Genomic DNA, 25,446 nt, shown 5'->3' with positions numbered 1-25,446 from the left:
TGAAAGAGCAGGGGATTTACTTGTTAGTTCCGTCATCTTATTTTCTTTTTAATGATGCATCATTAAAGAGAGATTGTATTGGTTTAAAATCCCGTCGGTGTAAGGATGAGTCCTATTAAAAACAGAACTGTGTCTGCATCAAGCTCTCCCAGCTGGGCGCTAGGTGGACCCCAGCGTTTGCCACAGGAAAAATCCAAACATCTTCAAGCCGTTAGTGACGGTAGCCCACGCCGCTAGAACACGCACTCCCTCACATCACACTAGTCACAGCTAGACGCCCCAAACTCATTAATTCCACCACTTTAGTAGCCATCATCGCCAAAAACATAATCGACGCCAACTAAAACAATAGACACATCGTTCCTGCCAGACGAAACCTACACTCACAGACACACACAGTTGTGTGTTCCAGCTTGTACCAAGCAGTTTGTTTTTGCAGAGGCGTCAGTCCTAGAATCAGAAGTCAACAGTGTACAGAACACAGCAGCTGAAAGAGAGGGAGGGAGAGACGATTGAAGGGGGGAGACAGGGAGAGATGGGGAGACAGAGAGGTGGAGGAGGTGGGGGAGACAGAGAGAAACAGAGGTGGAGGAGGTGGGGGAGACAGGGAGACAGAGAGAAACAGAGAGGTGGAGGAGGTGCGGGAGACAGAGAGGTGGAGGAGGTGGGGGAGACAGAGAGAAACAGAGGAGGTGGGGGAGACAGGGGGAGAGAGAGAGAAACAGAGAGGTCGGGGAAACAGAGGGAGAGATGGGGGAGGTGGAGGAGGGATGTGGGGGAGACTGAGATTAAATCAGACAGGAAGTAGGTAAAGAAAAATTGAGGAAGGACAGGATGGGAGTAAAAGGGGATCACCAGCCAGAATAAACAGCCTCTTCTTCTACATGGGGTGAAGGGGTGTGGAAGGAATGTTTTCTGTGCTGGAGGTTCTGAGTTAAAGTTAGACGTAGGTGTGTGATAATTAGTTGTTTGGTATGTTTGCTTTGTGTGTCTGACTGTGTGTGTGTGTGTGTGTCTGTGTGCATGTGTCTGTGTGTTGTGCGTGTGTCTGTGTGTGTGTGTGCGTGTGTGTGTGTGTGTGTGTGTGCGTGTAAGATGATGATTCATATTTGGAGCGCAGCGCTTGATGACGCATGTCTCCATGGCAACAGCAGGCAGTGAGTTGCCAAGGCCCTCCCCCTCCGTTGTGTCACCTGCCTGACCGTTACCCACAATCCCCCTCTGCAGCGCTCCACACACAACGCCACACAACCCAGCTACTCCTAGCAACTTCATTAGCCAACCATAACACCTCATTCATCACAACGGGATTTTCTTCAAATGACTCCGATACGGTATTGATCCTGAACAGTGCGCTCCTGAATGTGCGTTCAGCGTAGCTGGAGTCTGTCCTCACAGACCTGGAGACACAATCTGCTGATCCAAGACTTGTAACTCACCACACACACACACTCACGCTCACTTACACACACACACTGCTGAGCTAAGCAGAACACTGTGTGATGGGAAGGGCCATAAGAGACGCATCTTCCTCCAACTGCCCAGTGATCAATCGATCAATACAGCTCTATCTGTTATAGTGCAGTCCCTGATCAATCAATACCGCTCTCTGTTTGTTTCTGCTTTTCCTGCGCTTCCCTCTGCCATTGTCCAGGCCCTCTTCAAGCCTTCCCAGCCCAGTCTAGACCTGCCCAGACCTTCCCAGCCCAGTCTAGACCTGCCCAGACCTTCCCAGCCCAGTCTAGACCTGCCCAGACCTTCCCAGCCCAGTCTAGACCTGCCCAGACCTTCCCAGCCCAGTCTAGACCCTGCCCAGATCTTCCCAGCCCAGTCTAGACCCTGCCCAGACCTTCCCAGCCCAGTCCAGGTAAACCAAGCCCCAACCGACATCACTAACCCTGCCCTGCCCAACCCTTTCTTACCCAAACCTGCCAAGCCCTACCCAGACACCGCTCCCAACCCAGCCCAATGCTGAGAAGATGAAGAGGAGGAGGAGGAAGAGGCACAGAGGGAAGAAAAAAAGAAGGATAAGGGGGTATTAGCAGAGGCTACTCCAGCACTACACTAAACGAACAAACATGTTCCTGAGTTATATGACTTTTACTGTGCTGCCAGGATGAATGGTGGTGTGTGAGAAGGCAGTGGACCCACTGGGAGCAGAACGTCCTGGAGAGAGCTAGCAAAGCTAATGGGCTAGCAGTAGGGCTAACAGGCTAGTGGGGCTAACAGGCTAGTGGGGCTAACAGGCTAGTGGGGCTAACAGGCTAGTGGGGCTAACAGTAAGACACTTCTTGTCTGTCAAGGAGATGAAGAGGATGTAATTTCCTGTCTCTCAGGGGGATGAGGAGGATGTCATGTACACCTCACTGTCTTACAGGATCAACTCAACCACTTGAACTGGAATGCGCCCATCATGTGTGTGTGTGTGTGTGTGTGTGTGTGTGTGTGTGTGTGTGTGTGAACGTGTGTGTGTGTGACTGTGTGTGTGTGTGTGAGAGAGCGTGTGTGAGTGTGTGTGTGACAGGAGACAAGTGTTGCCAGGAGGACTGATCCTGAGCAGAACTCTCCATCTGACCTCTGACCTCTGACCCTCAGGGTGTTCAGGAACATCTCCTCAACACTCACTTTCACCCAGCACATCAGCAGGATCCAGGCCACAACCCCAACAGATACTCAGGGTGCATTTTATTTAGTTCACCAGGTAAAATCCCACAAAACGAAACACTCTCAGTCCAACCAGCTGTGAGTTAAATCAAACACACCCCTCTATGTCCCTGGGTGTAGCTCAGAAGGTTTGACTGCAGATGCACGACATTCAAATTCCCCCTTGTAAGTCGCTTTAGATAAAATCTAGAGTAACACATTATTATTATTATCATGTGTTTGACCCAGGTGAGGTGGAGAACCCACGGAGCATGCCCAGTTGCGTCGAGGCGGAGTTCTGTCTGACCTTGAGGGGGATGTGCTGCATTGATTGCGCGGCACTCTTCCAAACCCAGAGAAAACTGATACCAGGTCCCATGCATCATTGATAAGCATGCTGGAGAAAGCAGTTTCTCTCTCTCTCTTTGTCTCTCTGTCTCTCTCTCTTTCTCTCTCTCTCTCTGTCTCTCTCCCTCGCACTCTCTGTCTCTCTCTCTCCATCTCGCTCTCTCTCTCCTTGTTTCTCTCTCTCTCTCTCTCTCTCTCTCTCTCTCTCTCTCTCTCTCTCTCTCTCTCTCTCTCTCTCTCTCTCTCTCTCTCTCTCTCTCTCTCTCTGTCTCTTTGTCTCTCTCTCTTTCTCGCTCTCTCTCCTCTCTCTCTCCTTGTTTCTCTCTCTCCTTGTCTCTCTCTCTCTTTCTCTTGATCTCAACCTGTTTTCAATTGAACGTCTCTCTTTCATCTCGCTCTTTTTTTCAGGGTCATCACATGCACTTAGTGACACTCCGTGCAGCAACAGCATTTACAATTCCACGCACACACGCGTGCGTGCAACAGACGCCGGCAGACAGGAGCCCTATTCTCTGCTCTTCAGCCCCACTGTACACCATGGCTTATTCATAGGAAACAGTCAGAAGACAGCCACGGATAATAATACATCCATACAGCCTTTTACAAGTACAAGTGTCTACGTGTTTGTGTGTGTACGTGAGTGTAGGTTTGTGTGTGTGTCTGTGTATGGGTTTGTGTGTGTGTGTGTGTGGGTTTGTGTGTGTGTATGGGTTTGTGTGTGGATAAGCGAGAGAGACTGATGGTTTGACTATTTGCGCTCCCCAGCTAAACACAGCAAACAGAGCCTGCTCAGAAGCAGGCTCTGTTTGCCCGTTTCACACCTATTGTATCATGTTTACATCAACACTGACCAGGAGTGTGTGTGTGTGTTTGTGTGTGTCATATAGTTGTGGCTCCCTGTCTCTATCGGGTCTATAAAAACAAATTACCAAACTATGAGTTATTGACCCACACCCACACACACACACCCCCACACACCCCCTCACACACACACACAGAGGGGACTGAGAGTGCACATGTCTAAAGAAGATGATGAAACATGAGCTGATACACACACACACACTCACACATACACACACCTACACACACCACAGAAGTGGTGTGTGTAGGTGTTGAGAGTCAGGAGAGGAATCAACGCCTCGAGTGGAACCTCATACTCTGTTTCCGGAGAGGAAAAAGGAAACCTCTTTCACTCCCTCTGACCACACACACACACACACACACACACCACACATCTACCCCTCGGAGGAGCGATGAATCAATGCCAAAATAACAGACCACACAGTAGCGGCTCTGCTGGGCCTTCAGCTCCCCACAGCACGGCCTTCCAGTTCCAACCGACACTCGCCCATTTGCTTTCGGACCACAGTTCATTGTGTTTGTGGGTAAACACCAAATGTAAAAGGGTTATGTTAGACACACGTGTGTGTGTACCGGCTAGAGAACATGCAGCTAGTCTGGAGGTGAGTGGGATTAGGAACGGTGATTTGAGGATTAGACCATCATGCAGGTAAACCACCAGCAGCAGCCAAGAACCTGGCAACCACCCCCTTTTCGCACAGCGGGTCTAGTCGGACAACTGGTGGGGAAGCGGTCTTACCTTTGATGCCAAACTTGGAGTTCCCTCCGAACTTGAGGATGACCAACATGAGCAGGAAACCAGTGAAGGCCACAGCAGCGATGCCCACGACCACGTACACCTGCACGACACACACCTGGTCAGTCTCTCAGGTCAGTTTATAGGTCAAAACTAAGTGAATTAAGATTCAGATTCAGACGACTCACTGCGACTCTGTCCTCAGGTGGATCCGGAGGAGTTCCGTCTGCAATCAGAAACACAGACGGGAGATTCACATCCCGACATTGAACCAGTAAACACCCTACGTGTTTACCTAATGTGAGGGGATTGTAGGGGGCGGAGACTGTACCTGTGGTCGGGTCTGAGAAGAGAGGGAAGACGGGAGGAGAGAGGGGGAGAGATAGAGAAGGAGAGAGAGAGGGAGGTGGAGGGATGGAAGAAAGGGGGAGTGAGAGAGAGAGGGATAGGGAGAGGGAGGGAGAGAGAGGGAGATAGATTAGTACTCACAGCACAAATATTCACCAAACATTTAAACAAATCTTTCTAGAACAGGAACGATCTGCATTTCCCACATCCACTACACTTGAGTTAAACGTTTAGATCATTCAAAACAGAGGTGGCTTCTCATTGGCCGGTTGTGCGATGTGAGTGTGATGCATTGTGGGTGTGTGGACATCAACTCACCATAGTAAAGAGGATCTGTGATAGTTTGTGCTGAAATAAAACAGACAACATGTCAGATTTACCTCAGAGCAGGACTGTCACACTATCTGTTCAAAACGTAATCGAACCCAAAACACAAGATACTACTGAAAAGAATGCCCTTCATCCTGCTAAGAATGCACATGAGGGGCAGGTGCTCACTGGATAAGTGTGTGTACTACCATGTAGGCTGAGGACTTACAGCAGCGCCCTGTCTCTCCCATCCTCTCCCTCCCTCCCTCCCTCCCTCCCTCCCTCCCTCCCTCCCTCCCTCCCTCCCTCCCTCCCTCCCTCCTCTCCCTCCCTCCCTCCCTCCCTCCCTCCCTCTCTCCCTCCCTCCCACTTCACTTAAAATCCATGAAAAACGCCCCCAAAAATATATATGTAAAGACTGAAAGGACGCGCGCGCATGCGACACACTCACCCTCGAAGGGGTCGAGCATGAAGTGGGCGAGCACGGTCTTGCGGTCCTGTCCGTACTTGTTGGTGGCGATCAGGGTGTACAAGCCGTTGTTGATGTGGGTGGGGTTGTCCAGCTGTAGGCAGCCGTGGAACTCCCTTTCCGACACCTCGTGGATGATGGTGGTGATGTAGTTGCCCTCGGACACCGGCTGGCCATTCAGGAGCCACTGGAAGGAGGGCTTGGGGTTCCCCGACACGCTGAAAGGGATGCACCAGTGGTGGTCCGGGATGGCGTCACTCAGCTTGGTGATGTTGGGGGGGACTGAGGGGAGGAGGGGGGGGAGGGGGGGGGAGAGAGAGAGGGGGGGGGAGAGAGAGAGGAGGGGGGGGGAGGGGGGGGGAGAGAGAGAGGGGGGGGAGAGAGAGAGGAGTGTGTGAATGTGTGTGTGTGTGTGTGAAGGTATGTGTGTGTGTGTTAGAGAGAGAGAGAGAAACTCACAGAGGATGTCGAGGAAGAGAGAGGCCTCGTTCTCCCCTACGATGTTTGCTGCACTGCAGGTGATCTTACTGGCGTGGTCCAGCGACGACAGGTTGGACAGGCGGATTTCCGACACCTGGCCTGACGTCTCAATCTGCTGAGGAACAGACACACACAGACACACACACATGCAAACACACACACACACAGACACACGCGCACACACACATATACACACACGCCTGTTATGTGAAGTTAAAGTAACAAGAACAGACTTGCGGTGAGTGTGTCAGCGTCGACCTAAAGGCGTGTTCACGTGTGTGCGTGTTCACGTGTGTGCGTGCTCCTATGTGTGTGTGTTCACGTGTGTGCGTGCTGCTGTGTGTGTGTGTCTGTGTGTGTGTGTGTCTGTGTGTGTGTGTGTCTGTGTGTGTGTGTGCTCCTGTGTGTGTGTGTGCTCCTGTGTGTGTGTGTGTGTGTGCTTCTGTGTGTGTGTGTGTGTGCTCCTGTGTGTGTGTGCTCCTGTGTGTGTGTGTGCTCCTGTGTGTGTGTGTGCTCCTGTGTGTGTGTGTGCTCCTGTGTGTGTGTGCTCCTGTGTGTGTGTGTGCTCCTGTGTGTGTGTGTGCTCCTGTGTGTGTGTGTGTGCTCCTGTGTGTGTCATCGGACCTCGTAGTTGGAGATGACAGGCGTCATGGTCCAGATGAGCTCTGGGGACGGCGCTCCGGAGGTGTTGCAGGTCAGCACCACGTCAGACCCCTCCGTCACCGTCGCCCTGGACGGAGTCAGCGTCGCCATGGGGAGCTCTGTCGAAATGGAGGGAGGGAAGATGCGGAGGTTCAGGCCCACGTCTTGGTGAGTAGAGCACCGCGGACAAACACACACACACACACACACGCACACACACTTGAACAAAAACACTCAGTTCTTGTCACACACTGATTACTACCGCCTGTGTCCTCTGTTACTCCTGCCACGCAGATTAAAAGTGATTGGACACAGTCTGGAGCCTGTGTTGTAGGCCAAAACTACACACACACGGCTGTGTGTGTGTTTGTGTGTGTGTGACCATGACCTGGAGCTAACCCAGCCGTGTCAAATCAGAAGGCTGGCAGCCTTCTGATTTGCCTTCCCAGCCAATAGTGTAGCAGCGTCTGGCGAGGAAGGAGGCGTGGACAGACAGGACACTCAGATCTCTTATCTCTACTTAAGGCCATCTTCACGGCGCTTATCACTACGGTAACCAACTCAATCAATCCTGAAAAGTCACTTCATCACCCCTGAAGGCCAGACTAGACCAAGCCACACACACACACACTCTCAGTCCTAATGCATATGGACAGACAGAACACAGAGTGTGTCTGAGATCAGTGGACTGGGACGACATTTCAGTCAAAGTTGGGAGCACCCTTCAGCAACTCTGAAGGGCCGAAAATATATTTTTTGACCACCAAGGTCTGTGTTTATCTGCCAAGCAGGGCTGCAGCTCCTTCACCTTGACTGGGAGACCAGCAGTCTCAGAGTGTGACAGAGAGAGGATCTCAATGAAGCCCCAGCCTCCTCTCTCTACTGCTGTCTTCATATGTCACTCTGCCAGGGGTCTCCCAGCCACCCCTCCAGGGGCCCACACATAATCGTGGCCGTGCCCAAAATAGCGGCGCTAATGCGGCGCAGCCAGAAGGGGATGGATCAATATGTGTTATCAATGCCAGCTAGTCTGCCCCGCTGAGGCCTTGCCTCCCCCCCTCATCCCCAGCCCCCGGTGCTCCGGACCCCAGGCAGAGAGAGTCTGAGCCTGGGTGAAGACATGGACAGCTGCTCTGGTGTCGTAGATGGCGGGATGTGTGTGCGTTTTGATTTAATTGAAATCGTAGGGACGAATCTGGTGGCAGTTCAAGCATTCAGGGGCATGTGTGCATGAGTGGGGGCGTGTGTGTGTGTGTGTGTGTGTGTGTGTGTGTGTGTGTGTGCGTGTGTGTGTGTGTGTGACAGTACCACAGCCAGGCAGGGTGAGTCTGGTCAGAGGACGGCGTCCTCCGCCCTCCTGGATGCACTGCAGCTCCTGTTGCTCCGCCTCCTCCCCCAGCCACAGCTTCATCCACATGTTGTCACACGAGCAGCGGAGAGGGTTCCCTGACAGGATCCTACACACACACACACACACACACCAGGGACACGCACAGGTGCACATACACACACCAGGGACACACACAGGGACACACACGGGCACACACACCAGGGACACACACAAGAGGCACACACGGGCACACACACACACCAGGAACACAACGGAGCACACACACACAGGAACACACACACCAGGGACGCATACACACACAGGGACACACATTTAGACATACACAAACATCCATTGTGCATGACATACACGTGTGAGGACGGTTGCATGTGTGTTTGCATGCGTGGATAAATACTCACAGATAGGAGATGTTTAAATGCCTGAAAATCCTCCACGACAGCGATGACAGGTTATTGTCTTTCAGATTCCTGTCAAATCAACACAAACTTCAGTTCAGAATGACATGTCATTCTGTGTCGTTATGTCAAGCTCACATCCCTCTAGAGTCATTATTGTAGACTTTCAGCAGTTTGTGCGGGGCAGTGTGTGTACGTGTTGACCTTGAAAGCGTCACTTACAGATATTGTAGCTTGAGATTGTCCTGGAAGGCCAGTCTAGATACATAGGTCAGACTGCTGCTAGTCACCGTTCTGGGGAGAGGAGGGAGGGTGAGGAGATAGGGGGTGGGTAAGGGGGTGAGGGGGTAAGGGTTAGTAGATGAAGAGGTGGGTAAGGGGGTGGATGAGGGGGGTGAGGGGGTGGGTGAGGGGAATGGGGGGGTAAGGGTGGCGAGGGAGATGGGGCAAGGGTTAGTATCGTCAAACACATCGAGAGACAGGCTAAGAGAACGTCCACAGCATTCCAGAGCTTTCCAGATCATTCCAGATCATTCCGGATAGTGAAAGGAAACACGCAGGTAAACACAGAAACCCCATCATGATAAACGACGGCACATTTTGCCCTCCTAATGATACCAATCATCCTGCGGGCGCCATGGCGACCTGGGGCGCAGCGCGCCTACGTAACCGGGAGGGATCACGTGACACACTCACAGATTCCTGAGGTTCCGGTAAAAATACAGATCCTTGTCGTTGATGGATGAGAAGCCACTCTGATTGGCGATGAATCTGAAATGACAAACGGCTGGAGTGAGAGTTGATGTGGAAGGCGGAGGTGCTGCGATGCATCAGTGTTTCCTGGTCCTGGTCTCTACAAGGCCCTAGATCTGTCTCTGAATGTATGTCATCCATCAAGGTCATTTGAAATAAGACTGTGGCATGTTGGCAATGTTTTGCTCAAAATCCATTTTAGTATATATATTTTATTTAATCCTACATGTGTATGATTTGACAGTGTTTTTATTTGGTGGAAATTGTAAGATGTACTTGTGACTGTAAATCCAAATAGTTCGACAGTGGCAGTTTTATTATTTACTTATTTGTATATCGTTTGCATGCACGTGTTGATGGTGGCAGAAACTACTTATCATATCAGTTCTTAACCTCCAAATTTTGATATCACATGTTTTGTGGACATACAGAAAAAAATTGCATTTTTCAGTCCGTCATCGATACTTTTTAAAAGTTATGTTTTCATACCTTATAATATATCCTGCATGTCATGCATGGGTACATACTACCAAACTGTTTTCTGAATAACATTTATTTGAGATGTTTCTCGGCATTCCTTAATACCCCACATCACTACGTTATTCAGACTTTTGGCGGTACACTAGCTACAATTAAATATATATATCTCAAAATCGAATTTGATACAGAATAGGATACAAAAACAGATTTGAATGGGATATTTTTTTTCTAGAATGGATCACTTAGTTTTGTTTATTAAATAGAGCCTACGTATTCAATTGTTTATTACAGGAGAACCTGCCTCGTTTGACATTGAGCTGGATTAGAAAACGAGTATTGGATGTTTCTATTGTTGTTTATCAGTGCGAGCCTGCAAAAAGCATTTAGCAACCGTTGTTAACAAGCCACATTTGACAGAGGCACGTGCGTAGTAAACAAGTCTGAATAATAAGGTTCCATTTTAATGTTCCGAGGCCTGATTGGTGGCGTTATAATGGTTTGTGGTGGTTGAGCTAATATTTTCACTGGCTGCTGTATAGTTTTTGTCTCTCCTATTTCGGGGCGGTATAGCCCACGACTCGAAAACACACAGAACGTCCAAGCACCAGATGTAAGAGTTGTGATACACGCAGACAGTGTTAATTTAGTAAAGTAAATGGCAAAAGAAAACCCCACAGTTAATACACTAGAGGGGAAAAAATATGTAGGTTATAACTAAGCTTTTATTTGATTTGTAATGGCCTGCTTATCTCTTCATTTACGGCGCAATCTGCCTACCTGTAATAGCATGGTGCGTGTGTTTAGCCAATGGCGTTATGCAATTGGATTAAAAAGCAAATTGGCTCTGTGTAATATTAGGACATGAAGTTTGATTTCAGAAGGAGAATACATTATTGAGGTGTGTATCTCCGTATCATATTTGGTATTCTAAGAGAGCGTGCAAGTGTTTTTCCCCGTTTACCCCGGTGATTGAGCTTGAGACACTCACATGTCGGTGATGTTTTCCATCTCAGAATCCGACTGCAGCATGGGAAAAGCCACGATGCCACGGTCCTGACCGACGCACGATATCCTGGTCCCACTACATGAGCACGAATGGGGGCACGCGGCACCGAACCCCCACAGACCCATCAGAACCCAACAGAACCCCAGACCCAAGAGAGACACCCGCTTCCCGTCATGAAGTCGCTCATCTCTACTCCCTCCACGCCCGGCCAGGACCGCTCGGTCCGCTGGCAGTCTTTCTCTTGAAGAAAATCAGCGACTATAGATGTTCACCCAGACGGGCATGGACCCAAAAACATTAGGTGAGACGGTGACAAATGTGTGTTATTCCGCTCAGTGCTTCTCCAGTCTGCTCTAACCCGTCACTCAAAATCACATTGAGACACTGACGCTTAGAGCCACGGATTCCTTCGCGCCGTCTCTCTCTCTCCTCTCCTCTCCTCCCTCTCTCTCTCTCTCTTTCTCTCTCTGTCTTTCTCTCTCTCTCTCTCTCTCTCTCTCTCTTTCCTCTCTATCTCTATCTCCCTCTCTAACCCGGCTGACACGGTACTCTTCAGTCTTTCGCCACACAGAACAGTTCCTGCATGTCCTGCGCTTGTGCAACTGATAATCAGATCTGATACTGGTCAGATGGGACCTCTTTGCTCGCGACGCACGTTTAAGATGGTGCGGGTGCCCATAAGTGCGTGATGGTGGGTACCAATGCTAGTCTGTGGATGGTTGGGAATATCGTTTATAGTCTCCGCCCCGTGCACAGCCATCAATGTACCCGTGTAATTGCACTGTGATTGTTCTCGGACACCCAGGGTAAAAACGTTCAAGTATCGGTCAACCTTGCTCGAATTGCGTCCTTGTCAATGGACAATGACCTCATACATGAGGACGAGGGAAGCACAGGGATATGTTTTCTGGGGGAATTGTCCGTTGAAGATCTTTGAATAACGGTAACGGTTCCTGCAGGTGGGCTACTTTCAGACGGTCTGTGGTCTCCGTTTTGGGGAAAATGAATCCCATGTCACGAGACAGCACCGGGAGACGGCACCATGTCACCCATCATCACCTATTTACCGCATGTACTAGACTCCGTCCCCTTATTAAATCATTAGCCTGTATTTCATAATCGTAAAGATAAGTTTCCCGCGTGTACTGAATCAATAACACGTCATTTACGGTGGAGCAGCGCCAGTCAGCCTTGGACCCATTTCAAATGGAGCAATAAATCTGCCTTCTTAAAACGTGTCCCCTCTCTCTCTCTCTCTCTCTCTCTCTCTCTCTCTCTCTCTCTCTCTCTCTCTCTCTCTCTCTCTCTCTCTCTCTCTCTCTCTCTCTCTCTGTCCCTCCCTCCCTCCCTCCCTCCCTCTCTCTCTCTCTCTCTCTCTCTCTCTCTCTCTCTCTCTCTCTCTCTCTCTCTCTCTCTCTCTCTCTCTCTCTCTCTCTCTCTCTCTCTCTCTCCCTCCCTCCCCCTCTCTCTCTCTCTCTCTCTCTATGTCTCTCCCTCTTCCCTTGTTCTCTCTGTCCCTCTCGCACTCTCCCATCACTCACGCACACACACACACACACACACACACACTGCATTGACAACAGAGCTATCAAGGAGCGCGCTCGTCTCTCCCAATGTCCTCTCCACGTGTGGAGTGACGTGCGAGGTGACGCACTAAATGTTTGTTATTTAACTCAACGTCTGAACAAATGTAATGGGGAGTCTCCAAGATGTACATTAGGCCTCACAAGACCCATCCAAGGCCTCCGTCAGACAACAAAAGACCGAAGAGGACATGTGCCAACCGTGGATCATAATATCGAGAATTATATGGCTCACGCTTGCAGAAACAGTTCTGGACACGTCAAATTTTTTATTTATATATATAATATTTGAAAGCTTGATATGAAATTTTGAAAAAAACTATTGTAACTTTTTTTAATTGCGTCTCCACAAGTTATGCTTTACTAAGAAGTGTAATGGATTTTTTTTTAATCCCTTTATCCCTTTCCCTATTGTCTTTTTTTAGTTCAATGGGATTCAACAATTAATGTAAATGTCTTCATCTACACCTTGTCTGATTTATTTTCTTCCCTCTCGTTTAGGTCCGGTTGTATTCATTGGACGGCGCTTCAATGTCTCTGTATGAGTGTGTGTTTAAGGGTTTTCTCATTAGTCATTAGTTATTAGTTACCGCCATTTAGTGCTTAAATTGAGAATTACAAGTGCAGTTCTTACAGTAAACCACCAGATGCGATGGTAAAGCGCAGCCCTATAGAACGGGTTTTTAATCCTTGTGTTCTCTTCGGGTCATTCTGACCCATCAGTCATTGTTACCCACCGTCGTATTGTGACAACTTTACCGCATACAAAACAAAGTGAAGCATTTTCTTTTAACCGTCGGGCTGTCTCAGACCCTCCACATTGCGAAGGTTAAAAGAAAATGATTTTTATTTGTTTTTGTATTGGGTAAAATTGGGTAACACAACGATGGTTCGTTATGAACCTTTGGGTCATGTGACCCGAAGGCAGCACAAGGGTTAAGGGGCAGTGTTTCGACAGTGCCATTGAATTCTCAAAGTAAACCGATTTACAATCTTGCCTATACTATTCTTTTTTTTACCATTTTGTGTGTGAGAGAGAGAAATAAAGGGGTGGAGAAAGAGGTTACTGTTTAACAAATCCCACTAAATAGCCTTAATCATATCTCCCGATGACAGGGAAAGAGCAGTCGAACAGAGTAAGGAGTCATTGTCACTAATGTGCGTGTGTCACCACCCTTCCCAGTTCCTTGTAAAGGTTAGTCAGAAAAGAGAGAGGGGGGGAGAGAGAGAGAGGGAGATATAGGGAGAGCAAGAAAGAGAGGGAGATGGATGGGAAGAGAGAGGGAATGGAAACGGAGAGGGAGAGAGAGTAAGGCCCGTATAAGAGCACTTCCTCCTAAGTTTCAGGTAGTTCAGTGTTTACTATGGAGATGAATGGAGTTGGAGAGCAGAGCAGTCAACTGGGCTGGACAACCAAGCCTTCCAGTCTGAGGTAGGAACTCTCTCTTTCTTTGTGTTTGTCTATGTCTCTCTCTCGTTCTCTCTTTCTCTTCATCTCTCGCTCTCTTTCTCTCTCGTTCCCCTTTCTCTCTCGATCTCTCTCTCTTTTTGTCTCGCTCGCTCTCTCTCTTTCTTTCTCTGTCTTTGTCCCTGTCTCTGTCTGTCTCTCTCTCTCTTTCCCTTTGTTTCTCTCTCTCCTTGTGTTTCTCTCTCTGTGTCACACACACACACACATACGGACAAACAGGTGCTCACACATATAACACAAAAACTGAAAAATGTGAGTAACGAACCTGTAAAATCCCTTCAGACAGAAATATATACGTGAACACAGTTACGTTCAATCACTGTCGCTCTGGGACACACAGACTCCTTTCCCAGGACTGCAAGCACAACACACATCTGCAAACACCCTTTGCTTTTGTAGGTTATTTAACCAGCACACATACACACCAAGAATCAGGGTTTGCGAGTAACTCATTGAGTGGACAAACGTGCACACACACTAGTCAAACTTGACTCCCTGTAGCTCTTATCAGGAGATTCTGAACAAAACATACTCGCTGTGACCAAAACCAAACACTGGCAGCCAACTGGAAAGGTTAGCATAGTGTTGAGGTGAACGACACAATTGATTTTCTGCTGTGCTGTCTACGTGCACTGTTTGTACTTTGCTTTGGAGAGAAGCATCCGCTGAATGAACAGAAGGTGTGAAATGGGAAAGCAACTGTTGGTCAACTGTCTTGGTGTCGTTGTTCAACTGCCAGGACACACTGAGGCAAAAAGGGAAAGATAGAGGTTCAGAGGCTGAAAGGAAAGATAGAGGTTCAGAGGCTGGAAGGGAAAGAGGGAGGTTCAGAGGCTGGAAGGGAAAGATAGAGGTTCAGAGGCTGGAAGGGAAAGATGGAGGTTCAGAGTCATTGCCCCATACTGTGGATCCATGTGAAGACTGATGGATGACTCCAAAGAGTTACTTAGTCTCTTGAATTCTATCACAGCTCATATATGTGTATGTGTTCACAACAGGAGTCTGTCAGTGTTGATGTGCAGGATGTCCCCTACTCCCTCCAGGATTCAGAGAGTAAAGATGGAGGACAACCCAAGAAAAGGTATACACTTGCCAGATGTTAGTTACTATTTTTATTTTTTCAGGTTTATTTAGTTGTAGTAGTTAATGATTTATTGATAAGAGTAGTTAATGATTTATTGATAAGAAGAAACCATACAACGAACACTTCGGCCTTGCAGTAAAAACTGAATTGCCCCGAAATTTACAATCATCAACATATCTCAGGTCTGATACACAACTGTTACACAACTCCTTGTGAAATGTAGCATGAAATGTAGCATGAAATGTAGCATGAAATGTAGCATGAAATACTTAAATAGTGAAATAATTTATATATGTATTTTACATTAAATGAATTGGTATTTTAATTAATTCATGACACATTTAAGAACACATTTATGTATTTAATGTCTATTTTAATTAATTAATGACACATTTAAGTAATTATTTAATGGTGTATTTATTTATTTAATGGTGTATTTATTTAATTCATTGTGGCACTTTTAGTCCTCCATAGAAATTAGGCTTCCCCTATACTGCAAAGTTAGACTTTCAACTAATTTAACCTAACAATTTAACCTTTAGCTCCGTCAGTAATGTACAGTTGACCTTGATTAATCCATCGAAACAGATTTTAGATGTGTAAAATAGACTAATAGAAAAATGGTGACTAGAACAATTTAAAAAGTGTGTGTCTTCAGTTTGTGTGTGGTAAAGTCTTTCATAAATCATTCTAGGTTTCTGGAGAAGAAACTGGATTGTGTTCACAGATACATGGAGGAACACAGATCTTGGATCAGTCTGGGTCTTCGGCTTGTCTTCGCTGTAGGTGGGTGACAGCATTAACCTCAGGTCCAGGATCAGGTCTTACAGTACATTGACCTCGGATGACATCATCTGTTACACTCGTGGCTTGTTTGGGAGGATCAGACTGCTTAGTCGAGGAGACTTCAAGTGTGGGTGTGTGAGTGCAGGGTGCTGTCTCTGTATGAGTGTGTGTGTGTGCGTGCAGGGTGCTGTCTCTGTATGAGTGTGTGTGTGCGTGCAGGGTGCTGTATCTGTATGAGTGTGTGTTCCTTTTATGATGACATAAGAGGAACATTTTCAAATCTGAGCGTTTGAGCTTTCATTTTCTTAAAGGCGGAGAAGAATACCCAGGACTTGGTTTACACCCATCAACATTTCTAGCCACTGGGAGACCAAAGGCAGGCTAAGGGGACTCATATTAATGTTAAATAACCTCCTAAAGTGAAATTTTCATGTCATGGGACCTTTAAGACTTATCACTGGTGTGTGGCTTATTAACATTTACACCAGACTAACTCAGTCCATAAAATTATTTATGTGTGTGTGACCTCGGAATGAAAAAAAAGATAACACGTTAGAAATAATCCAGAAGGGATCACCTGACAGGAAGACAGGAAGTGATGTCTACACTCTACAGCATGTCTCACACAGCTCAGTGATGAGATATCACGTCATAACTAGAGAGGGTACAATTTCTGGGGAAATTGTAGGGTGTGCTTGCTTGCGTCGGTTGCACAGGGGTCCATTTTTGAATGACATTTTTACAACTGATATTTCTGTATATTTTATATAAAAATGCATACTTATTATTTATAAAGATTACATAGATTTAAAAGCATTTTTTGCGTCTCATTTACAACTGAAAATACGAGTGAAGTGTAGAATGAAATAGATGTCTTCTCATTTCCCCTGCAAGAGGCAGCCTCATCGTTGAATCAAAACGAATAAATTTGGCAGACCGGTGTAAAAATTGACCTAATCTCTATGATTTAAACGTCCTTTTAAGTTTTTCCCTTCTCGTGATATTTTAAGGAATTTAGCCTACTCATATTGCATTCATTCGTGAATAAAGAACCCCCTTTGAAGATTATTCTACGACGTTACCGGCAGTAGAAGATGGAATCGCGATTCAAACAGTACCATCTGCTAACTGAAAATATGCCCTCAAAAACGTAAATAAGCTTGACATTTATTTAGTGGAAAATCGCTCATTCATAAAAAGCTCACTGGTAGCGATCATTGTCAGTAACAACGCCAAGTGCAATATAGCCCTGTGTGGAGAAGCTTCCCCGGTAAATTGTACTAGTACTACGGTACAGTACTAGTAGACTACTGCTGTGTTCGTTCGTCTTGGTAGCGATTGCGTTGGTTGAATTGGATTCAACGTTCCGTTGTACGGTTTACGCTGAAATTAATTATTTTCATGAACAGATTGACAAAGTTTAGGCTGTGGCAATGAAGTTAAGGTTAGTAGTTACATAGACTTTTGGTTTAAGTAAGGGGAGTGCCGAACATGTTCTGTCGCCGTTTGACTTCCTAAACAGCTGTGTCTCGCGTAGGCTACAGTACAGCGTTTCAGTGAGCAACACTGGTTTGAAACCACAGGTAATGATAAATTCACCCACAAATCGTTTACTTGTAATGTAATGTCATAATAAATCCTACAACGAAAATGTATTTGTGAGGAATGTTTATTTTAACGATTGAAAACAGATGCATCATAGACCACTGTAGTATGTGTTGCCCGGGCAACAGAGGCTAATGTCATGGTGCTAATACTTCAGTGACATAGTAGACTACTGTTTCCGAAAGTAGATGTACTTCCTTAATAAAATCAGCTTATATTGTACATTACACGTCACAATTGTGTGTCATATCACAAAGTAAAATTAGTAAATAGTTATCACCCTGGCCTCTTTGCTTGTGGCGTTTCTGCAGCTGCCTTGCAGTAAAGCAGTTAGCTTAGCTATCTCCCAGAAGTGAGCTGCTAAACTAATGTTTTGCTAGAGGTAGTCACGCGAGTTGTCGTGACGTTAGTGACGTAAGTAGCGTCATTGACTGTGGCTAGCAAGTTAGCCACCGTTAGCTTCACTTTTCGCCACAAAAAATTAATTTCCACTTAAACCATGCAACGGAACGTAAATCACAACAGAAGCAACTCAATCGCTACCAAGACGAAACTTTTGACACCTAGGTTGTCTATGCAGGCCAAATATTGACTGAGTTTTAGGGGGGCAAAAAGAATAATAAAAATAATAAAAATAATATATATGTGAGAGAACAAAGGTTGTGCCCTTGCCGAAGGCAAAGCACACCCAATAAACACGACACATTGATCAAATCTGGATTAATCTATGGTCTTGTTTTCAGGATTGGTTGCTGTGGTGATAGCGGCATGCGTGATCAACTTCCAGCGTGCGTTGGCCCTGCTGGTGCTAACCTTGGCAGCCATGTTCTTCCTGGGCTGGGATTGGCTGATGGATCGCTATGGCAGTCAGCTGTGGAAGAGTCTAGATCCTGCCAAGTCCGTCTTCAACAATCAGTGGGTCTGGATGAGATGGTGAGTCACGCCGTTTTTTCGTCTCTTCCCCCCCCCCCTCTCTCTCTCTCTCTCTCTCTCTCTCTCTCTCTCTCTCTCTCTCTCTCTCTCTCTGTATCTTCACTAGCTGTCCATTATCTAATTTATGATCTCACTGTTTTATAATCAACCAGCATGTCTTCTTCTTTATTATTGTCATCCTTCTGCCTCTCCGTCTGTATCCCCCCCCCTCATCTCCACTCAGGGTGGTGTGTGCTCTGCTGCTGGTGGGGCTGGTGTGCTGGCTGGTTCTGGACACGGCCAAACAAGGAACCCGACAGCTGGTCTCGTTCTCCGGCCTGGTCTTCCTCCTGATCATGGTGCTCTTCTCCAGGAACCCCTTCAGGGTGAGACACACACACACACTCTGTCTCTCTCTCACACACACACACACACACACACACACTCTCTTTATCTCTCTCTCTTACACACACACACACACTCTCTCACTCACTCACTCACTCACTCACTCACTCACACACACACACACATTTTGGAGTTACTGTAAGCAATTAAATTCATTATGCTTCATTGGCATTCATATTCAAGTTAAACATTGTTGCCAGGTGTCGATAAGAAGTCCACAGCAACGAGACAACACATGCAATTACTTCTCTATCTCCCCTTCCTCTCCTTTGTCCACTTTCCCTCCCTCCCTCCCTCTGTCTCTCCCTCCCTCTCTCTCTGTGTCTCTCCCTCTCCCTCCCTCTGTCTCTCCCTCCCTCTCCCTCCCTCTCTCTCTGTGTCTCTCCCTCCCTCTCTCTCTGTGTCTCTCCCTCCGTCTCCCTCCCTCTCTCTCTGTGTCTCTCCCTCCCTCTCTCTCTGTGTCTCTCCCTCCCTCTCTCTCTGTGTCTCTCCCTCCCTCTCCCTCCCTCTCTCTCTGTGTCTCTCCCTCCCTCTCTCTCTGTGTCTCTCCCTCCCTCTCCCTTTCTCTGCTGCAGGTGAAATGGAGGACAGTGGTGTGTGGAGTGGGTCTGCAGTTCCTGTTTGGTCTTCTCATTCTCAGGACGAAGGCTGGTTTCACCGCTGTGGACTGGCTGGGCAAACAAGTAGAGGTACAGTACAGACACACATACACACAGACACAGACACACACATAAACATAGCTCTGGTGTTAGTGATCTTCTTGTCTCTCTCCTTCCATGAATAGGTGTTTCTCTCCTACACTGACGCAGGTTCCAGGTTTGTGTTTGGTGACAGCTACACTGACCACTTCTTCGCCTTCAAGGTATCCTTCAGTCACTCATTCACTCACCCATTCACTCATTCACTCACCCAGTCACTCATTCACTCACCCAGTCACTCATTCACTCAACATTTCACTCATTCACTCACTCACTCACTCGTTCACTCACGCATTCACTCATTCACTCACTCACTCACTCACTCACACACACACACACACACACGCACACACACTCACTCACTCACTCACTCACTCACTCACACTCTCTGAATCACACACACACATACTGTTTCTCTCTTTTTTACACACACACACACACACACACACTCTCACACACACATTGAAGGACACCCTGTGTTGTGTTGTGTGTGAAGGTCCTTCCCATTGTGGTGTTCTTCAGCACAATCATCTCCATGCTCTACTACCTGGGGTTCATGCAGTGGCTCATCTTCAAGGTACTGACCATCATCTTCATCGTTATAATTACCATCATCATCGCTCCAGGAAGCTTTTGTGTGGCAGATGGGAAGCCTTGCCTGCCAACTGACAAACTACCTCAATAAATCAGTTATCTGCTGGTTAGTTATGCTTTCCTTGCTTCCTCAGCAGTCAAGGAAGAAGGGCATGTTTTAAAAGACTAAATGATCAAAACTAGATCGAACCGGTTGGATAGATTAGCATAAATAGCTGATGAGCTATTTCAGCTGAAGAGCTGAAATAGCTCATGACCTAACTAAAAAAGAGAGATACACAATATTACATTTACATTACATTTAGCAGATGCTCTTATCCAGAGCGACTTACAGTAAGTACAGGGACATTCCCCCGAGGCAAGTAGGGTGAAGTGCCTTGCCCAAGGACACAACGTCAGTTGGCATGACCGGAATCGAACTGGCAACCCTCGGATTACTAGCCCGATTCCCTCACCGCTCAGCCACCTGACTCCCTATGTTGTCTGAGTACACTAATTGTGTTTTTATAATAGTCCTGGATTTTGTTGTTGTTGACCTGCTTTGAACTTCCTTAGGTGGGATTCATCATGCAGGTTACCATGGGAACTTCTCCGACAGAGTCCATGGTTGCAGCCGGTAACATATTCGTGGGACAGGTGATGACTCCATAAAATATTGATGTGAAAGAAGACTAGTCTAATACACACCAAAAGCTGTCGGGGAAATAACCTCTCTCTCTCTCCCTCCCTCTCCATCCATCCATCCATCCCCCCCTCTCTCTGTCTCTTTCTCTCTCCCTCTCACTCTCTCTCCCCCCCCTCTCTCTCTCTCTCTTTCTCTCTCTCTCTCTCTCTCTCTCTCTCTCTCTCTCTCTCTCTCTCTCTCTCTCTCTCTCTCTCTCTCTCTCTCTCTCTCTCTCTCACACACTCTTTCTTCCTCTCTCCCTTCCCCCCCCCCCCCTCTCTCTCTCTCTCTCTCTCTCTCTCTCTCTCTCTCTCTCTCTCTCTCTCTCTCTCTCTCTCTCTCTCTCTCTCTCTCTCTCTCTCTCTCACACACTCTTTCTTCCTCTCCCCCCCTCTCTCTCTCTCTCTCTCTCTCTCTCTCTCTCTCTCTCTCTCTCACACTCTTTCTTCCTCTCTCCCTCCCCCCCCCCCTCTCTCTCTCTCTCTCTCTCCATCCATCCATCCACCCCCCTCTCTCTCTTTCTCTCACTCTCTCTTCCTCTCTTCCCCCCCCTCTCCCTCTCTCTCTCTTCCTCTCTCCCAGACAGAATCTCCTCTCCTGATTCGCCCGTACATATCCCAGCTGACGAAGTCTGAGAGATCACGCGGTCATGACAGGAGGCTTCGCCACCATCGCTGGTCCGTCCTGGGAGCCTTCATCTCCTTCGGGGTGAGGAAGGGGAGGAGGAGGATCTGTAGGGAGGTAGAAGGAGATGAAGAGGAGGATCTGTAGGGAGGTAGAAGGAGATGAAGAGGAGGATCTGTAGGGAGGAAGAGGAGAAGGAACAGAGAGGTGGAAGAAGGAGGGTTGGAGGAGTAGGGAAGAGGATTGGGGTGACAAGGTCAATTAGAAAGTTTCATATTTAACTGCTAATGTAATGTAAATGTAATGCTACTAAGCACTTGAGATCATCACCTTGACATCATTGACCTTGTACTTATTTGTCTGACATGTCCTAAAACACAGGAATTACAGTCAGCCGGGTGATATACCTTTGGTCATTTCCTTCTCCACCCATTTTGTGTTCAAAGAACACACACACGTACTCAAACACATCTACGCGCGCTGGTGTAATTTGTTCTAATCTAAACCACACACACCTAATCTGTGAGCCAGATCGAAGCGTCTCATCTGCTGACTGCCTCTGTGATGTCGGCTCCGGCCTCCCTGGCCATTGCCAAGATCTCCTGGCCGGAGACCGAGACCAGGACCGTCACAGCCAAGAAAGGCCTCAAGCTGGAGAAAGGTGAGACAGAGAGACACACACACACTGACAGATGTACACACACACACACACTGACCGATGTACACACACACACACACACACACACACACTGACAGATGAACACACACACACACACTGACAGATGTACACACACACACAAGCATGCATCTGCTTTCCAAGGGTCTTCAGGTTGTTAGATGTATCTTTATTTTTCACAATCCTTTTTACTCCTGCCTAAATCTATCCTCCTCCTCCTCCTCCTCCTCCTCCTCCTCCTCCTCCTCCTTCTCCTTCTCCTTCTCGTTCTCCTTCTCCTCTCTCCTCTCTCCTCCTCCTCCTCCTCCTCCTCCTCCTCCTCTCTCCTCTCTCCTCTCCTCCTCCTCTCCTCTCTCCTCTCCTCCTCCTCCTCCTTCTCCTCCTCTCTCCTCCTCCTCTCCTCCTCCTCTCCTCTCCTCCTCTCTCCTCCTCCTCTCCTCTCCTCCTCCTCTCCTCCTCCTCCTCTCCTCCTCCTCCTCCTCCTCCTTCTCCTCCTCCTCTCTCCTCCTCCTCTCCTCTCCTCCTTCTCCTCTCTCCTCCTCCTCTCCTGTCCTCTCCTCCTCCTCCTATCGTGTCTCCAGGGAGGGTAATAACCTGCTGGAGGCGGCGTCTCATGGTGCCTCTTCATCTGTTGTCCTGGTTGCCAACATCGTGGTGAACCTCATCGCCTTCCTGGCCCTGCTGAGCTTCCTCAACGCTGCCCTCTCCTGGCTGGGAGGCATGTTCGACTACCCCGAGCTCAGCTTCTCTGTGAGGACACACACACATATATGTATAAGTACCACACATGATAGTGACTTTACAATAACTTCACCTCTCTTCACCTCTCTCTGTCCTGTCACTCTTCCCCCCACTCTCCCCTCTCCCCCACTCTCTCTCCCCACCCCTCTCTCTCCCCCCTCTCTCCCCCCCTCTCTCTCTCTCCATCTCTCTCTCCATCGTCAGCTCATCTGCTCCTACCTGTTCATGCCCTTCTCCTTCCTCATGGGTGTGGCCTGGGAGGACAGCTTCATCGTGGGGGAGCTGATTGGTCTCAAAACCTTCTTTAACGAGTTTGTGGCCTATCAGAGGCTGGCTGCGCTCATTAAGTTGCGGGAAGAAGGGGCTCCGGAGTACAAGAACGATGTCAAGCAGTACCTGTCTGTGAGTGTGTGAGTGTGTGTGTGTGTGTGTGTGTGTGTGTGTATGTGTGTCTGTGAGTCTGTGTGTGAGTGTGTATGTGTGTCTGTGAGTGTATGTGTGTGTGCGCCTCACTCTTTCTGTGGGTTCAATGCCATTTTTCCACCCTCTGTATTGCTTCAGTTTTATCTGAACTTTGATATTCCAGTGGACTCAAGTTAACTTAAAGAGATTTATGAACGCAGGATGCCAGTAAATTGTAGAACATGTTATGCTAATGAGCTGTTGCATATTTCATGGATGCTGATTGGTTGTTGCATATTTCATGGATGCTGATTGGTTGTTGCATCATATTGCATGAAGACAGCCTGTTTTCCTGCTCCACAGGTGCACTCTGAAACCATAGCAACGTACGCTCTGTGTGGATTCGCCAATTTCGGCTCGCTGGGAATGATGATTGGCGGACTCTGTGAGTTCCGCCCGCTCTGATTGGTCCCTGTGGTGTAACTGTATCAGTGGTGTGTTATTACAGGTTCAATCATTCTCCTGATGTTGGTCGTAGTGCAGCGGTTTAACAACATTGGGACATTTCTATGTCTCTGTTTAGACATTGTTTAGATATGAGATTGCTGTATCATGACAGATAGGGTTTTCATTTTTGTTGTCAAATGTTACAGCTGAATCATTGCTTTGACGTTCCACTAAAATTACTGTGACCTTCCACTAATGTTGCAGGGACGTTTCACCATCGGTTCACTAGCGTTCCACTAGCATTCCTGTGCTGATCCACTGACGTTCCTCTGACGTAGCTCTGACGTTCCATTGACGTTCCTGTGCTGTTCCTCTGACGTAGCTCTGACGTTCCTCTGACGTTCCTGTGCTGTTCCCCTAACGTTCCTCTGACGTAGCTCTGACGTTCCTCTGACATTCCTGTGCTGTTCCCCTGACGTTCCTCTGACGTTCCTCTGACGTTCCTCTGACATTCCTGTGCTGTTCCCCTGACGTTCCCCTGACGTTCCTCTGACGTTCCTCTGACGTTCCTCTGACGTTCCTCTGACGTTCCTCTGACGTTCCTGTGCTGTTCCCCTGCAGCGTCCATGGCCCCCGAGCGGAGAGCAGACATCTCGCGCTGCGCCCTCAGGGCTCTGGCCTCAGGCACTGTAGCCTGCTTCATGACTGCCTGCATCGCAGGTAGCAGGGGTGTGTGTGTGCCTGTGTGTGCCTGTGTGTGTGTGTGTGTGTGTGATCGGTTGTCATTGTTGTGTCGTCATTGTTGTGTTGTCATTGTTTGTGCTTTTGTTTGTGTGTTTAGTGTTGTGTTGTCCGGTTTTGTGTGCGTGTAGGTGTGCGTGTGTATGTGATCAGTCATGTCATGGTTGTGTTGTGCGGTTTCATGTGCGTGTATGCGTGTGTATGTGATCAGTCATGTCATGGTTGTGTGTGTGTGTGTGTTTTTTCAAGGCATGCTGTACATCCCAGAGTTGCAGTGCAGTGACTTTCTGGAGACTCACTTTAACACCACTTCAGCAGTCAACAACACTCAGGTCGTCACCTGCTGCACTGAGCTCTACAAAAGGTACCACAGGTGGAGGTCTTCTGTCTTTTACTCTTGCATTATTTTTCCTTCCTTCATTCTCATCTGGGTCTGTGTGTGTGTGTGTGTGTGTGTGTGTGTGTCTCCTGGTCAGTGTGACTGTGGTCAGCCCCTCCAACGTGACGCTGGGGAGAGGCTACAGTCTGGAGTCTCTCCTGGGCTGCTGCTCCCTGGTGCCCTCCTCTCTCGTCAACTGCACCCTGCTGTTCTGAGAGCAGGAGGAGGAGCAGGAGGATGATGAAGAGGAGGAGCAGGAGGATGATGAAGAGGAGGAGGAGGAGCAGGAGGAGCAGTTGAAGTAAAATAGCAATAGCATGGGGGGTTGGATCAGATAAGCAGGAGGAGGGAGGGAGGAGTGTTAGGGGAGGAGTGGGAGGAGGGAGGGTGTGGAGGGGAGGAGTGGGAGGAGGGAGGGGGTGGAGGTGGTGGTAAGCAAAGCTTTTGAAGCAGATGAGAGCCTTGGCTACATATTTTAGAGTGTTATAATCTGAGTGTTCTAATAAATCATCAATCATATTTTTATACCAGTCTTTGTAAAAAAAATTTTTAAATATATTTAATGTTTATTAAATTAAAATGCTGGCATTACACATGTTTTTCTTTCCTAGATATTCATACATTTATTGTCGCACTTAGGTTTTGAGCACTTGGGGGCGCTGTGGTCTGACTTTTACTACAGTAAATTGTTCAGTTGATTATCCTGCAGCCATACATAAGCAGGCAGGCAGGCAGACAGGAAAATCATTAAAATATAAGGATGTAAGGACAAGCTAGATAATTCCCCATCTCAGAGCAGAGACAAACAAACACACA

At 47.8% G+C, this 25,446-nt stretch overlaps 2 protein-coding genes across 3 annotated transcripts in view; one reads left to right on the top strand and one right to left on the bottom strand.

Moving 5' to 3' along the window:
- Positions 1 to 11,276, bottom strand: part of ntrk2a (neurotrophic tyrosine kinase, receptor, type 2a) — a 29,386-nt gene extending 18,110 nt beyond the window's left edge. For both annotated transcript variants that reach the window (XM_062454233.1, XM_062454234.1), the window contains exons 1-11: positions 10,804 to 11,276; positions 9,279 to 9,353; positions 8,805 to 8,876; positions 8,586 to 8,654; positions 8,145 to 8,293; positions 6,819 to 6,955; positions 6,174 to 6,309; positions 5,697 to 5,996; positions 5,255 to 5,284; positions 4,777 to 4,931; positions 4,592 to 4,691 (exon numbers count right to left, since the gene is read on the bottom strand). In XM_062454233.1, coding sequence (XP_062310217.1) covers positions 4,592 to 4,691; positions 4,777 to 4,931; positions 5,255 to 5,284; positions 5,697 to 5,996; positions 6,174 to 6,309; positions 6,819 to 6,955; positions 8,145 to 8,293; positions 8,586 to 8,654; positions 8,805 to 8,876; positions 9,279 to 9,353; positions 10,804 to 10,946 — 1,366 coding nt within the window. In that variant the 5' untranslated portion in view covers positions 10,947 to 11,276. The remainder of the gene's footprint in view (positions 1 to 4,591; positions 4,692 to 4,776; positions 4,932 to 5,254; positions 5,285 to 5,696; positions 5,997 to 6,173; positions 6,310 to 6,818; positions 6,956 to 8,144; positions 8,294 to 8,585; positions 8,655 to 8,804; positions 8,877 to 9,278; positions 9,354 to 10,803) is intronic.
- Positions 11,277 to 13,761: 2,485 nt separating this feature from the next.
- On the top strand, positions 13,762 to 24,935 carry LOC134015000 (solute carrier family 28 member 3-like). The gene is given in 19 exon segments (XM_062454260.1): positions 13,762 to 13,836; positions 14,871 to 14,953; positions 15,651 to 15,742; positions 18,091 to 18,280; positions 18,504 to 18,645; positions 19,240 to 19,353; positions 19,449 to 19,526; positions 19,859 to 19,939; positions 20,512 to 20,592; positions 21,203 to 21,256; positions 21,258 to 21,297; positions 21,300 to 21,328; positions 21,776 to 21,912; positions 22,508 to 22,670; positions 22,866 to 23,063; positions 23,427 to 23,508; positions 24,132 to 24,230; positions 24,501 to 24,615; positions 24,728 to 24,935. Coding segments are annotated over 17 exon segments (1,776 nt in total). The 5' UTR covers positions 13,762 to 13,836; positions 14,871 to 14,953; positions 15,651 to 15,687; the 3' UTR covers positions 24,846 to 24,935.
- Positions 24,936 to 25,446: the final 511 nt, after the last annotated feature.

This window comes from Osmerus eperlanus, chromosome 28 (genome assembly GCF_963692335.1).
Source record: "Osmerus eperlanus chromosome 28, fOsmEpe2.1, whole genome shotgun sequence".
In the NCBI taxonomy this organism is placed as follows: domain Eukaryota; kingdom Metazoa; phylum Chordata; class Actinopteri; order Osmeriformes; family Osmeridae; genus Osmerus; species Osmerus eperlanus.
Note: the sequence above shows the minus strand (reverse complement) of the source record. Positions and strands in the feature narration are given on the sequence as shown.